At 40.0% G+C, this 12,063-nt stretch overlaps 1 protein-coding gene and 1 non-coding gene across 4 annotated transcripts in view; both read left to right on the top strand.

Annotated features, from left to right (window-relative positions):
* Positions 1-12,063, top strand: part of LOC149088330 (ATP-dependent translocase ABCB1-like) — a 532,351-nt gene that overhangs the window by 153,504 nt on the left and 366,784 nt on the right. For all 3 annotated transcript variants that reach the window (XM_089247148.1, XM_089247163.1, XM_089247155.1), the window contains exon 2: positions 2,968-3,154. In XM_089247148.1, the coding sequence (XP_089103274.1) occupies positions 2,979-3,154 (176 nt within the window). In that variant the 5' untranslated portion in view covers positions 2,968-2,978. The remainder of the gene's footprint in view (positions 1-2,967; positions 3,155-12,063) is intronic.
* Positions 5,186-5,259, top strand: TRNAS-GGA (transfer RNA serine (anticodon GGA)). The gene has a single exon. It is a non-coding gene; the product is annotated as a tRNA-Ser (tRNA).

Raw genomic sequence — 12,063 nt, 5'->3', positions numbered from 1 at the left:
CCCTCAAGTGCTCTGAAAATGTGTCTGGGCCGTTTAAGTGCTGTGGAACTAACTGTACAACGCATCATTCAAGTAATCCGTAATTATGCCACGGATCACTCTAGTAATCTGGGAATGTTCCGCAGTTAACTTGAGTGATATAGAACCGCACTAGAGGGGGAGGGGGCTCTTAAATGCTCTGAAATTCTGCCACATGTCACTCAAGGGATATCTAAATGTGCCACGGATCATTTAAGTGTTCTGGAAATGTCGCGGATTACTTAAGTGATCTTTGAATGAGCCACGGGCCTACTTTAGTGATTTGAAAATGTGCCACGGGTCATTTAAGCGATCTGTAAATGTGCCTCTTATTTCATTTTCAACACATTGGGTGTGAGGGGTCAAGCCACATCAGATAACCTTTAGGGCCACATTTGGTCAGCGGGTCAAGGGTTTACCGTGGCTTAAAGAGTGGATCGCAAGGAATTTCTTGAAGAAAAATTTTGAGTTGGTACCCTTCAAATAGCATTGAAATGAACAGAAATCGATTATAATAACATATAAAGGTATTTATTTTCTTTCGAAATTATAATTTTTTTTAAATATTTTTTACATTAAAAAATAAATTTTTTTTCGGTCTGGGGGGGGGTGAGGCGCACGAGCCCCCTATGCACCCCTTCCGCGTACGTTTCTGGTCCCACCAGTATTCGTTAGGAGGTAGGGGACAGTGTTGACGAAATTTTGCTGACAGGGTCAAAAATGGTTAAAAATTTGCTGACGTAATACTTGAACGGCCCTTAACGCAAAACTCAACGACCATCGTTAAAAACTCCCTGGGCCGAGGGTAGCATTAGGTCCGAAAGGGATGGACCAGATACTTTCCTCCGCTGCTGATCATCATCCCTATCAACGAGTGCGTGCGTTATTATTATTATTGTATTTTTATTTATTTCGTGTGTGTTTGTGTGTGTGTGTTGATTGTCCCTAATTTTTGTAAACTACATATATGTGTGTGTGTGTGTGTATGTGTGTGTACACTGAAGATCCAAAAAAACTGGTTCACCTGCCTAATATCGTGTAGGGAGCCCGCGGAAGTGCCGCAACACGACGTGGCATGGACTCGACTAATGTCTGAAGTAGTGCTGGAGGTAATTGACACCATGAATCCTACAAGGCTGTCCATAAATCCGTAGGAGTAAGAGGGGGTGGAGATCTCTTCTGAACAGCACGTTGCAAGGCATCCCAGATATGTTCAATAATGTTCATGTCTGGGAATTTTGGTGGCCAGCGGAAGTGTCTAAAGTCAGAAGAGTGTTCCTGGAGCCACTTTGTATCAATTCTGGACGTGTGGGGTGTCGCATTGTCCTGCTGAAATTGTCCAAGTCCGTCGGAATGCACAATGGACATGAATGGGTGCAGGTGATCAGACAGGATGCTTACGTACCTGTCACCTGTCAGAGTCGTATCTAGACGTATCAGGGGTCCCATATCACGACAACTGCACACGCCCCATACCATCACAGAGCCTCCACCAGCTTGAACAGTCCCCTGTTGACATGTAGGGTCCATGGATTCACGAGGTTGTCTCCATACCCGTACACGTCCATCAGCTCGAAGCAATTGGAACCGAGACTCGTCAGACCAGGCAACGTGTTTCCAGTCCTCAACAGTCCAATGTCGGTGTTGTCGGGCCCAGGCGAGGCGTAAAGCTTTGTGTCATGCAGTCCTCAAGGGTACACGAGTGGGCCTTCGAAAGCCCATATCGTTGAATGGTTCGCACGCTGACACTTGTTGATGGCCCAGCATTGAAATCTGCAGCAATTTGCTGAAGGGTTGCACGTCTGTCACGTTTAATGATTCTCGTCAGTCGTCGTTGGTCCCGTTCTTGCATGATCTTTTTCCGGCCGCAGCGATGTCGTAGAATTAATTTTTTTCCGGATTCCCGATATTCACGGGACACTCGTGAAATGGTCGTACGTGAAAATCCAAATTTCATCGCTACCTCGGAGATGCTATGTCCCATCTCTCGTGCGCCGACTATAACACCACGTTCAAACTCACTTAAATCTCGATAACCTGCCATTGTAGCAGCAGTAACCGTACTCTGATTGGTTCCATATCTCTTCATTCGCATACGCATGCCTGTACCAGTTTTTTTGGCTCTTCAGTTTATATTTTGTACAGTTATTTTTATAAAATACGTACCTTAAAGATATTTTTATAGCAATGTATATCTATCGTGTTTCGGCGACCTTATCATTTGGCGCCCTGTGCGAGGCTCCGTCATAGAAAAGGGCTTACAAAAATTATATACAAAAAAGTTGAGAACCGCTGTTGTAATGGGTCGCAAGTCTGTGACAGACCCCTACCTGCACCACATTGTTTTGTTTCTCCGATTATTTTCGGTGTCACGGAATAGATTTAGCTGTGACGTATGCTATCAAGAAAAATTTAGAGTGATGATAATCTGTTGCTTTTTTTCGTTCGTTTTCTTCGTTATATTTTTGGCTGATACGGTGGATCCCGCTTATAACGTTTTTCAAAAACCGTCATGCAGAAACGTGCTAAGCGGGAAAACGTTTAAACAAGAAATATTAATGAGAACAAGTTAGAGTTGGTACCACGAAAATTAGTCGCACTAAGCGGGGAAACGTTTCAAGTTGGAATGTCATAAGCGGGATTGTCTGCAATCTCTGCCATTCATAAATATGACGTGATTTAAATGTATAGCGGGTGCTACGTATGATTCGACTGTGATGTGTTATTGTGAGTCGAATGTAAGCTTACTTTAAGGCCTTTGTCACGGTTATAAGATTTCGAACTAAAGCGCTGTGCTCAAAAGAAATTATTATTTCCAAACGTTTCATCAACATCTGTAGCGAATATCCTAACGGTTAGAATCTAACCGAATTATTGCGACTTTTATTATTAAAAATGGATTTCATAATGAGAAACGCTATTTTTTTTTCTCTCCTCTCATTCGTTTAGACAAGTCAATTATGGACGAGGACGTCACGACTAACGCAAATTCTAGTCATCCCAGCTACAGAACTTTGCCAGATGACATAATCTCGCCGAACGAGAGCCACGTCAACGAAGCTTTCGAAGACAGCGAAATTAACAATGGTTCGCTAAGAGAAGCGAATATTTTGAAATCCGATCTGCGAAGAAGCGAGTAAGTACATTCATTTCTATATATGGTCGACGATCGAATTTACGAACTGCACGTTTTTACAAACTAATCTTCTGGTCACAAACAATATACTATTCCTTTGTACAGGACTGTACAAATCCTAGAAGCCAGGTCGCCTTGGCGACTAAAATATTGGTATAGCTGCCTATGGTTTGGAATTTACAGCTGCATATCTGCCAACATGAAAGATGGTCACTATGTCCTGAAATCAAAAGAAGCATTATTTTAGACCTTTTCCTTCGAGTAAAAATTTTTTTGTCGCCTAAAAAATTGTTCTGATGCCTAGATTTTTTTGCGATTTGTCTAGCCCTGCCTTTAAACGTTTTTCCCATTTATGAACAAAAAGTAGTGTTCGTAAAAAGTAGCGTCGACTCTATTTACATTTTAACCTTTAACAGTCCAGAGCTGTTTTTCGTTACTTCGTTTGTACAGTTCGTACTTGAGGAAGTACCCCGCAATGATGAGAGCCAGTCTGAATGTTTGTCACTGCCGTTTTTGTATAGCTTATAAGTTCTGCTGAGAAGCGATATTGACGGGGGCCTCTCTATTATCCTAAAAGGTCTTTGTAACAATGAAGTGTCATTGTTTTCTGATGCTGTGCTATGGTGAATCCACCTCGACATAGGACCGCAAAAGGTTAACTTGTCACCCCGCTACGTTACTTGACCCCTTCGCTTACAAGGTATTAGCAAGAAATTAGGATGATCTCTATCTGACGAATAGGAGATAAATATGGTAGCTTTTATTATTATACAGCTTTTCGTCGCCTGTTCGCGTGTTGATAATCCCAAAAATTTTACAAATCGGTTGACGCTGTCACAGACACAGCGCAGACAGTTCTGTATCCTGCAGAATTTCTGAACTCTTTGGATATTCCAGTTGTGCCACCACACAACTGGACCCTCAAAGTCGGAGCACCTATAATGCTTTTAAGAAATTTGGAGACACCGAGACTGTGCAATGGCATCAGACTCTGCGTGAAGAAATTGCGCAATTACATCATTGAAGCAACGATTCTATATTGTGTCCTCTCTTGTTTATTGAATAGTCTTCTTCCTGACATCGACTCGTTCGCACCTCTCTCTTTAACAATTAGGCGGGGACCTGACTACGGCGCGGTTGAGGTTGGGGGGAAGGCATCATCTATAGTTTTATTCTGTCAACGCACAGATACAACTGCAATCGCTGAGCGCGGTTTTTTCAACCCAGAAAATCCACATTTTTTTGGACGGTTGGGGTAACCGGAAAGCTGCCATCATGTATTGCAAAGGTTTGAACACCCTGATGACGGTTCGGCTGGAGCTGCGGTTGCTCTCTTCCATTTTTTATTAAGTGGTTTGACAAGGAGGGTGATGGGATTTCGGATGCACTGGACAAAGGAATTGCTCTCCTTCTCAGGTTGCCATAAAAATGAGGGGAAAAGACAAATTCGAAGAACTGTATGGTGAAGTTCTATTCGACAGAAGCTAATTCTTTGTTTGGCGCTTTTGCACTGATAACAATAAAAGAAAGAAACCAATGAAGAAAAAATTAAATTTTTCTAACTAATGAAATGTTTTTGCTTTCCTACGTGAGCATACATTAAAACTCGGTTATAATGACATTCATAAACTAACGTGATTACGCTAAAACCGAGATGTATATTTTAGAACACTTGAATGAAATGCATTGGATCCCGATTATAACGTTTTACAAGGATGACGTCACTCTCCGCTACCATACGAAGGTTTTAGCAACTGGCTGTTGCGAAGAAATGTTTCGGAAAGAGAGAAAATTGAACTGCCCCTGCGGGGAATCGAACCCACGTCCTTTCACTTTCCGGCTGAACGCCCTAGACCACTAGACTACAGAGGCACCGAATCTCTCAATCTTTCCTTGGAGCTCGTGTACACTGTATAAGTCGCCATTTGGTGGCAGCGTCAGCAGTTGTGAGCTTGGCCTGTCTGGTCCGGCCGTCCATGTACGGTCCCTTTCAGTGTACACGAGCTCCAAGGAAAGATTGAGAGATTCGGTGCCTCTGTAGTCTAGTGGTCTAGGGCGTTCACCCGGAAAGTGAAAGGACGTGGGTTCGATTCCCCGCAGGGGCAGTTCAATTTTCTCTCTTTCCGAAACATTTCTTCGTAACAGCCAGTTGTTAAAACCTTCGTATAACGTTTTAGCAAAAAACCAATCAGTTACCTCATCCAAAAAAGTACAAATTGCCAGGAGGCCCAACCATTTCTAATAAATTCATAAAAAGTTATCAGAAATAAAAATAATTAGACATCTGAATGAATAAATTTTCCGTATCAAACTTTTAAAACATTTATTAAAAGCCCAAGTATGAACCGGAGAGGAAATATGTCCCTAAGAGCTGCATTGTGTGTGTTTTGCTTTCATTATTCTGTCTTTTTGGTATTTATTTTTGTATCGTATATGAATGTGGCTGTCTATCTGTTGTTTTTGCAATGAAAAAAAAACCATCTGGGCCAGCGATTCTCAACCGGTGCTCCGTGTGAACTCCCAAGGGCTCCGCTGCGCTCGAGGAAAATAGAAAAAAAACCAATAAATTTGAAAAAAAATAATTAATATTTTTGAATAAAAATAAATCAGTAACTTTGATGAATAAATAAAAAATAGGCCTACGGGGCTTCGCCATAGAAATTATATACTGGAAAGGGCTCCGTGGGTCAAAAAAGAACCGCTGATCTAGGCAAAACGGTGTATGCGGGTAATATCGAAGAGTGCACTAAGACAATTTTCACACCTACCGTTCTTTTCAAACAGTTTTTGATTTACAAAGCCACAACTAGGGAGAGCGGGTACTCTGTATCGAGTGCTGAACTAGGGGGGCGCCGAATTGCCCCTTTGACATCACTCCTAACCTTTCCTTACACGGGGACGCCAAAAGCTTGCTAGCTCCAGTTAAAAAAGTATCCAGCTGCGGCCCTGTATGTACCTTAAACCCTGCAACATACATACTGATGTACACGGCCACAACTACATGCGTGGTCAGCCGGGGCAAGCACGCATTTTGGCGCCCCCTTTTAATATTGAAGGAGAGATAAAAGGATAACATTTGCTCACCCCTCTGGCTCGGAGTTTGGGGCATCAGTCAGTGTCGTCTTAACGCCCGGACCCACCCGGACACGGCCCGGGTGCCTCAAGAGAAGAGGGGCCTCCCAAAAATGAGATCCGATTGAAATTTTCAAGGATTTACCATGTAGGGCCTCCTAAAAACCACTTGGCCCGGGGGCCCATAATACTCTTAAGACGACCCTAACACCAGTCCCACCTGCTCCTCTCTAGTTGCAGCCCTGATGCCGTATGTACAGGGTGTTAAGCGGGCCGCAGTAGCAAGTTCAGAGGGGCGGCAAATTTGAATAATTCTTTACAATAGAGATTTTTCTTCGATTTCTTCAATAAATTTGAGTAACGCACATCGGAATAAAGTTTATAGAAATAACTTTTCGTGAAACGTTGGCTGGTTAAAGGATGAACCCAGTATCTATGAAACCGTCGGCGTCGCTCATTTCTCCGATTTCTCACGGTTAGGCTGTCGTCTCGAAGTCCATACTTGAAATAAATTAATCATATGATACACACATAACAGGTGTAGAGGAAGTTGGGATCACGACAAAGATCTCAGGATTCAGGTTACTTCTTAATGTCATGCATCGCTTTTTGCCAAAAACCGTCTTGGCGCAAACATTTAGAGTGCACAATGTTTTTTTATGAGGTTTTCTTTTAATCCCATTTTTAACTAACGTTGCGTTTGTGCAATGCTTTGTTTAATATTTTTTTAAAATATTTTTCACTTAAATGTTTTTATGAAAGGGGCCATTCAAGTATTACGTAAGCAGATTTTCAGCCATTTTCGACCCCCCCCCCTTGTCAGCAAAAATCAGCAAAACACTGACCCCCTCCCCCCGTCAGCAAAATTTCGTCAGCAGTTTAGTGTCATATATATTTCATATCTTCAAAAAAGGGGGTGGTTGATGACGTAAGCAACCTTCAAACCCCCCTCTCCCCTTTGTCATCAAATGTCCGCAAATCCGAAGCCCCCTCCCCCCTCGATGCTGACGTAATACTTGAATTACCCCAAATGAACATTTTTGGGAACTAAAAGGTCTAATGAGTATCATAATGCTTTTTAAAATTTGATTTTTTACAGTTTTTAAAACTTGAAATTTTCAGAAATTTCATTCCGATTTCCTATCTGAATTTTTTTTTCCTGACCATCAAAAGAAATATATATTTTTTTTTAAATAGGAGGAAATAATTTTTTCCTTGACTTTTTTTTTTGGTCATATGGGGTTTCCCAAAATTACAATTATTATGCTTAATTTCCAAAATTAGAAATTTAGTTAATTGGAAATTCACTTTAATTACAAAGAAAAACGTGCTAAATTCATGGCCAATTTTTTTAAACTTCAAAAATATGTTATTTAAATACTTTTTTAATATATGTTATTTAAATTAATTATGATTCCAGTCATCATATATGAAAAAATTTGTGCGATTTGGTCACGAATCATAAAAGCATCAAAAATGGGTCAACTTGTTGGTTGTCTTTCTTCAACTCTGAATTAATTTCAAACGGCAAATATTGTTACAGAAAATTAAATTTCATTACATGAATATTTTTATTAGTATATACAGTAAAACCCCTCCTCTTTGTGAACACGGACAGGACAAAAAAATTAAATCCATGTAAAATGGGTGACCGTTAAAAAGAGGTTTGAAATTCATACTTTTATATATTAAACAACTGTAAATTATTATTTGTCCGTAAAAGAGGGAGCATCCGTTAAGAGGGTGTTTTACTGCAATGCAGCTTATGAGCACGAATGTGCATGCTAGCTGGAGCCAACTTCAGCTTGGCGAAATAATTTAGCCAATCCCGAGATGTCACGTGACATTAAAAAATAAAAAACCCCGGTTGCTAACAGCAGTGTGTGTTTCACGCGAAATTCCACGGTTGTTGATAAGATCGACCGCACCAGCCGAACACTACGGCCTACAAGTTGACCCATATTTGATGCTTTTACGATTCGTGACCAAATCGCACAAATTTTTTCATATATGATGACTGGAATCATAATTAATTTGAATAACATATATTAAAAAAGTATTTAAATAACATATTTTTGAAGTTTAAAAAAATTGGCCATGAATTTAGCACGTTTTTCTTTGTAATTAAAGTGAATTTCCAATTAACTAAATTTCTAATTTTGGAAATTAAGCATAATAATTGTAATTTTGGGAAACCCCATATGACCAAAAAAAAGGTCAAGGAAAAAATTATTTTCTCCTATTTTAAAAAAAAAATATATTTCTTTTGATGGTCAGGAAAAAAAAATTCAGATAGGAAATCGGAATGAAATTTCTGAAAATTTCATGTTTTAAAAACTGTAAAAAATCAAATTTTAAAAAAAAACATTATGATACAACATTATGAAGGGTCGTCTTAAGAGTATTATGGGCCCCCCCCCCCGGGCCAAGTAGTTTTTAGGAGGCCCTACATGGTAAATCCTTTAAAATTTCAATCGGATCTCATTTTTGGGAGGCCCCTCTTCTCTTGAGGCACCCGGACCGTGCTCGGGTGAGCCCATGCGTTAAGACGGCACTGACTGATGCCCCGAACTCCGAGCCAGACAGGAGCGCAAATGTTAATATTGTGCTATTGTCTCAAGTTTTTAATTGAAATATTTAAAAATAAAAGTAATTTTTCAATTTTAATGCAGAAATTTTTTTTTGATTAAGATATAATGAATAAGCTATACATATATACATTTTTTACGGGGCGGCGAACGTCGCCGGGTATCAGCTAGTAATAGATAAGTACAGATAAGAGAGAGTAGGTATACGAGAGAAGTAGATTTCTCTTTTCACCCTCACCTGTTCTATTTTGCTCGTATCGGTATATAGTAGGATACATCATATATATGGGGGAAATCACTAATAATTGTATAGAAATAAAAGGAAGGTAAAAATAACAACTTCGTAAGGTTACAACAAAGACTCGCAATGATGAGGAGAGAGGAAAGAAAATAGAGAGCTTGTTTGAGTTTATTCCACAGGACGTAGTATTACATCCTTGATCGTAAAGCGGTTAAATGCCAATATATGGATTCATACAAACTTTCGGAATCGTTTCTAAACAGCTGCATTGAGCTAATGTGGTTCAACTGAAAAAGATACACAAAATAACTGTAGTGTGTAGAAATACTGTCGCGTCGGCCGATTTTGTTATCCTAGAATCATGTGTGTATACAGGCTGTCCCAAATTGTTTGCACAGTGGATATCTCTGTAACCGTTAACTTTCTAAACATACCGTAAAATGATACAACTTTGTGCCACTTTTTGAGGTTTTTAAAGAGTATCTCCTTTAAATACAAGGCCACAACAGGCAAAATGCTCAACGAAGTGGCTGAGAAAAAGATGCCCATAACAAATATGGATGTCATATATTTCAAAAATACAGCAACCCAATTAAAAATGCAATTATAAAAACTAAAAATTATGTATACATGGTAACGTATTACTTGTGGGTGGGTTTGAACCCATGCACCCTGAACTCTCCCCATCTCTGACTTCATTTCTTACCAACCCGCCACAACAGCACTAAACGCACTTATTTGTCTGAATGTTTTATTCATCATACCTATGTATCTCAACTATTGAATAATGTGTCGGAAAAAATCTATTTTTGATAGGAGTGGAGGAAGAATTGGTTTCATGCGGCACACCCCTGTGGAAAATAAATTCGATCTGAGACATTCTCGTCACTGCTTTTATCGTTTCTACGTATCTGCTTTAATATAAACCCTCCAAACAATATATATTTCACCTATTTTTTTTTTTTTTCGTATTTTCTTTTTTATGTTTTTATAAATTGAAGAATGAAAAATTATAGAAAACAATGAAAACAAGTTTACATATAATTAAAATTCTTTTATTAAGGAACTCTTGGTAGGTTTGATACATATCTACCTTTAACAATTTTAAACCCTCGTATGAAGTACACTCTAGGCTTCATGTCAACTAGGTACATGCTATTGCCCTCGTGTTTTCTTGAACTTATTTCCCTTACAATCATAGGCGTAAACTTGTATCCAGCCCATGGACCCGAACCCCCCCCCCCCCCAACATTTTTGAAGACCCGGCTCAGCCCCCCTCCCCAAAAAAAAATTCGTATGAATATAGTTTCCTCATTTTGCAATGATGAAAATAAAATTTTAACCAAAAGTTGTCCTAATTATGAATTACATAGTTAATGGAAACAATTTAAGAAAAACAAAACTTAGAGCAGATTTTCTTTTCTTTTAAAAACTCTGAATGGTCTTCGCCTTTCTTGTTCCATAACAATATACGTTTATCTCATTTCTTCCCTGCCGTTCAATCCCTAATTGCACCTTCCCTCCGTGCCAATTGCAGAAGGCAACTGACAAAGTTTCTTTCAGTGGGGAGGGGTCTTTCTTGTTTGCCTGGCAAAAATTGAGTGTCTCTTCTTTTCTCACTGCGACCGGGAAGGGCTGGGGGGTGCTTGGCGCCGGCATGAAAAGAAGCCCAAAGATGCATGGTGGAGTGGGGGGGGGGGAATTGGAAAGCAATTATATTGAAACCGAAATAAAAAAAATTACGCTCTATGAAGAATAGGTGCCAGAACCTCAAATGGCCAGGTGGAGGCCATTTGAGCCTCCCGCACAATATATTTCATAAGAGCACTGAGCCTCCCCCCTCCCCAGTAATTACTGAAAAACAATTGCAATGCTCCCTCTCCTTCGTGCACGCTTGAGTCCCGTATATACTGGAAAACAACTAACTTTAACCCCCCCCCCCCCTAATGTTTTCTTGAAAAATATTGGGAAAAAACAGTACATTCTAAATGTCCATTCATAACAAATCTTGAGAGCCGATGCCGAAATATTTCTCGAGCCTCTACAACAAAATTCGACTGTGGGTGTAAATGATAATTTTTCAAAGGTTTAGGAGCCTCTCGACCAGAACCAAGATCCTCGACTCCTCAAGAACTTCAGAAGATTATGTTGATTTTATAGTTAGTTTTTTATTGTATATTATGATCTGCCCGTTATGGAGTGTTAATTATGTGAAAAAAAAAATTCTACCACACCCCGTCCTCCGGGTACCCTTCGAGTTGTGAAGCGGGGTGTGTCCGGTCTTCAAAGATTCAAGGAGTCATAGGCGTAAACTTGCATCCGGCCAGCGGCCCAAGCCCCTCCAATAATTTTGAAGAACCGGTTCACCCCCCTCCCCAAGAAAAAGGTTCGCGTGGATACGTTTCCCATATATTTGGCTCGGAAAAACAATTTTTATGATTAAAAAAATTGCCCCCCAAAAAAAAGTTTAATAAAAAAAATCTGAAATTTTATTTCAATACTTTTTGTAAAATCGCAATCGAATTGTTCTTGGCTTTTTTTTGTAACAATTTGTAGTATTTTTCTCACGGTCAACAACGACACTCGATCTCCAATTAACATTCTCCCCCGGTGCCAATCGTAGGTGCCCGAAGGCGTGCATCTCTGGATGGCATCTGGAGACGATATGGGGTGGAGGTGCTTTGGTCCTTTCTTGTTCCCGCTGTTGTAAGCATCTCTTCTTTTGTTTGAACGTGACCCTTCGGGAAGGAGGCTTCCAGGGACGGTACAGGAGAAAGGTGGAAAAATAGACCGATGATTGAAACCGAAACAAGTACGCTCTGAGAGCCATATTTCACTATCGAGTTCGGGAGCCCGGGCCGAAGCATTTTTGACAAAATACTGTACGACTAATAACACCGAGACAAATAAACAATAGCTAAATGAAATGCAGTGAAACCTCGATAATGATTACGGACCAAGAAAAAATATCGTTGTTGATGTAAAACTACATTTGTTTCAGCCCCCCC

This window comes from Pholcus phalangioides, unplaced genomic scaffold (assembly GCF_987345545.1).
Source record: "Pholcus phalangioides strain wild (caught in Gottingen) unplaced genomic scaffold, Ppha-v1.0 ptg000003l_1, whole genome shotgun sequence".
In the NCBI taxonomy this organism is placed as follows: domain Eukaryota; kingdom Metazoa; phylum Arthropoda; class Arachnida; order Araneae; family Pholcidae; genus Pholcus; species Pholcus phalangioides.
The sequence above is the reverse complement of the archived record's forward strand: the minus strand, read 5'-3'. Positions and strand labels throughout refer to the sequence as shown.